This window comes from Geotrypetes seraphini, chromosome 17 (assembly GCF_902459505.1).
Source record: "Geotrypetes seraphini chromosome 17, aGeoSer1.1, whole genome shotgun sequence".
In the NCBI taxonomy this organism is placed as follows: domain Eukaryota; kingdom Metazoa; phylum Chordata; class Amphibia; order Gymnophiona; family Dermophiidae; genus Geotrypetes; species Geotrypetes seraphini.
This window is the reverse complement of record NC_047100.1, coordinates 35,209,508-35,212,858: the sequence shown is the minus strand read 5'-3', so window position 1 is coordinate 35,212,858 and position 3,351 is coordinate 35,209,508. Positions and strand designations below refer to the sequence as shown.

The following is a 3,351-nucleotide window of genomic DNA, read 5'->3' as shown; positions in this document are numbered from 1 at the left end:
TTCATTGGGGAAATCCTGAAAATCCGACTGGACTGCGGCCCTCGAGGACTGACATTGGACACCCCTGCCCTAACTGGTTCAGGGTGCAAAGCCTGGGAGGGAGAGGGGACGGGTAGAGAGCTTGGCAGGGCAGGGGGGGAAGGGGGCTTGGTGCAGTGCCTAGCAGGGGAGGGAGGGGGACGCTGGGTGCAGATTGGGGCACGGCACGTGAATATTAAGCCCTCCATCTTATATTCGAGTCAACCATTTTTCCTCCTTATTGGGAGGAAAATTGGGGGTCTCTGCTTATATTCGGATTGGCTTATATTCGAGTATATACTTTAGTACTATTAGAACAACAACAACAAGAGTAATGAAATGAATAACAGTAAAGTGATTGTTTGTTGACTGATTCAGAGGTACGGAACAGAGCTCCTCTCCATCCAAATCTCTGTTGTTCAGACTCCTACTATTTTCATTGTAAAATCTGTAAGTTCCAGATGTAGATACTCTAGCTTCAGGTAAGACTGAAGACTGTGTTGGTGTAATGTCCCAAAATGCTTTAGCTGGAGAATCCAGTTTTGTTTGCTCTTTATACATGGTTTTAATTTCATCAAATTGCTTTGCGTTTAAATCCGTCCATTTGATTAGGTCTTTGGCTCTCCACTGGAAGACAGCTATCAGGGCGATGGTATCTCCTTCTGCAGTGTGAGAATCTGGTGGGTACTCTTTAAAGAACTTTAAATACAAGCCTTCAAGACTGTACGTCTTTCTACCCGAGTTGCTCTGTAAGCCTGCAAACTGATAAAGATGATTGTTGACTTTGTCTAAGGCCTTCATTGCAGCCAAAGTATCGACGCAGTACACATCATTGAATACTGAGAAACCTATTCCATTCAGCTCGGCTTTCAGGAGTGGAAAGTCATAGCCATACCCATTGTGAGCAACAAAACATACGGGTGCTGACTGTCGTTTGAGGAAAGCTTCAAGTATATGAATGACGTGGATGTTGAAACCCTGTCTTCTGTTAGTATGCAGTAGGTCATTGCTCAACCCTGTGATCTTACTCGCCACTGGCGTGAAAGGCTTTTGCGGGTTCAGGCAGAGGCTGAGTTTGTCCACGACACGAGGGAAAAGCGGAACTGGTAGAAAGGAGTTGCTGTATTCTGTGTTTTCCAGTGCATGTCTGCTCACTGCGATGAGGCAAAGCTCTGCAATTCGGGGCTGTGAAAACTGAAGACCAGTTGCTTCCAAGTCCATGAACACATATGTTTGAAAGCGTGTCGGTTGGAGATCATGTTTTGAATACATCACTAATGCTCCTATGGATGAAAAAGAGACATTTTTTAAATTCAAAAACAGTATTTCTACCCATCATATACTTAATAGTGCTAACATTAGAAACAGATAAAGGCCAAATGGCCCAGCTACTCTGCCTAAACACAGCAACAATTATCTCTCTCGGAGAGATCCCATGTGCCTATCCCAGGTCCTCTTGAATTCCAGTCGGGTTTTCAGGATTTCCTCAATGAATATGCATGAGATCTATTTGCATGCACTGCTTTCAATGCGTAGTCATTGGGGAAATCCTGAAAACCTGACTGGAATACGGCTCTCGAGGACCGGAGTTCCTTACCCCTGCAATAATCGAAGCAGCCGTCAACAGCCCCCAAACCTCTCCTGCCTCTGGAACACCTGCGCTTCCCTAAATGAACAAAGAAGCGCCTAAAACCGACCTGGATCCAGCGCTTTGGGGGGGGAGCCTCGGCTAAATCACGGCGTTGCTCTCCCTAGGCGTCGGCGACAGCTTTCGGGGGTTTCCCCAGGTTTTTACTTCCGGGCTGATGCATTTCGGGAAGGCGAAACGCAACGTAAGCGGCCGGGAAACGAAACAGAAACGTCCCGGCGCCAGGGGGCGGGGGCGACGCGACCCGCCCTCTGATGCACGTTCCCGCGGGGGGCGGGGCTTCAGCTTCCGCCCACTCACCTTCCTAAAAGGGCGCGCCCACCCCGCGTCTCGCGGATGTCCGGAGAAGTTAGTGGTAGCGTAGGAGGCGGAGCTTCTCGTCTCCCCGCCCTCCTCCGTCACTTCCGTCGTTTTGAAACGTCGCTTCCTCGTGAGCAATGACACCAGGAAGATAGGAGGTGTTTGAACGGTCGTCTGGCAATTAAGTTGACACCCCAAAAGCTAAGTGACAGCCAATAGTGAACATTTTGACTAATCCTTCTAATAGCCACATTGCCCTCTTTACTCTTAGTCCAAACTAAATAACACAAAACCACTTTCCCCAGAACAAAGCTCTCTATGGCTGTTCCTTTAGGGCAGTGGCCCCGGGGCCCATGCAGCCCGCCAGGTACTATTTTGAGGCCCTGGGTATGTTTATCATAATCACAAAAGTAAAATAAAACAGTTTTCTTGATCATCTGTCTCTTTAGCTAGAAATGACAATATTATTATTAAGACTTAGCCAAAAGGAAAGTTTTATTTCATGCAAAATTGTCATTTCTTTAATAAGACATTAACTCTTTTTTTTTTTTTGAGGCCCTCCAAGTACCTAAAAATCCAAAATGTGGCCCTACAAAGGGTTTGAATTGGAGACCACTGCTTTAAACTGGGCAACTCAAATCCTCAGAAGTAATGTAATGTTTAATGTTTAATTAGTTTTTTGATGAAACGCTTTATCGATTCTGCAAAGCGTTGTACAGAGCATTAAATAAAATAACATTTCAACAAACATAAATTACAATAAAACATACTTTCATAAAAACTTTAAGACGAACTATTACACATACTAGGTTGATTAAGGACGAACGAACAAAAGACACATGAAGGAAAAAGGGGAGAAATACAATAGTTATAGTAAATGAGAGAAACATTAAAGGTAAATACAAAAGGGCAGGAATTAATAAAAAGAGGAAGACTAAAATAACTTTAGTTAAAATCAGCTTAAAAGAAAAAAAAAGAAAAAAGAAGAAGGATAATAAAACTTTAGTTAAAAGCATCTTTAAAAAGGAAACATTTTAAGTTACTTTTAAATGTTTTTAAATTATTTTCCGTTTTTAAATACAGTGGAAGAGCGTTCCAAATCGTAGGAGCTGTTACGGAGAAAATAGAAGTTCGACGTGTGCCAATTACTTTTAAGGAAGGAATGACTAGATTAGACTGGGATATAGATCTCAAAGATCTCGGTGGATCATAAGGAATCAATACTCTATCTATGAAAGCTGGGGAATTAGTCTGCATAGTTTTGAAAGTCAAAAGGGATATCTTATAAGTTATCCTATGTGAGATTGGTAACCAGTGGGCGTCTTTTAGCAGAGGGGTAACATGGTCATACTTATTTGCTCTGAAAATTATCTTGATGGCCGTAT

General features: G+C 43.4%; 1 protein-coding gene across 2 annotated transcripts; it reads right to left on the bottom strand.

The window, feature by feature from the left end:
- LOC117351329 (three prime repair exonuclease 2-like) lies at positions 1-1,949 on the bottom strand. 2 transcript variants are annotated; one of them, XM_033926498.1, is made up of 2 exons: positions 1,616-1,949; positions 1-1,301 (listed from the first exon to the last, which is right to left on the bottom strand). In XM_033926498.1, exon 2 carries the CDS (start codon positions 1,288-1,290, stop codon positions 286-288), a length of 1,005 nt encoding a protein of 334 aa, XP_033782389.1. In that variant the 5' UTR covers positions 1,291-1,301; positions 1,616-1,949; the 3' UTR covers positions 1-285. The 2 variants fall into 2 exon arrangements, with proteins under 2 accessions (XP_033782389.1, XP_033782388.1); XM_033926497.1 differs by having other exon boundaries at positions 1,716-1,946.
- Positions 1,950-3,351: the final 1,402 nt, after the last annotated feature.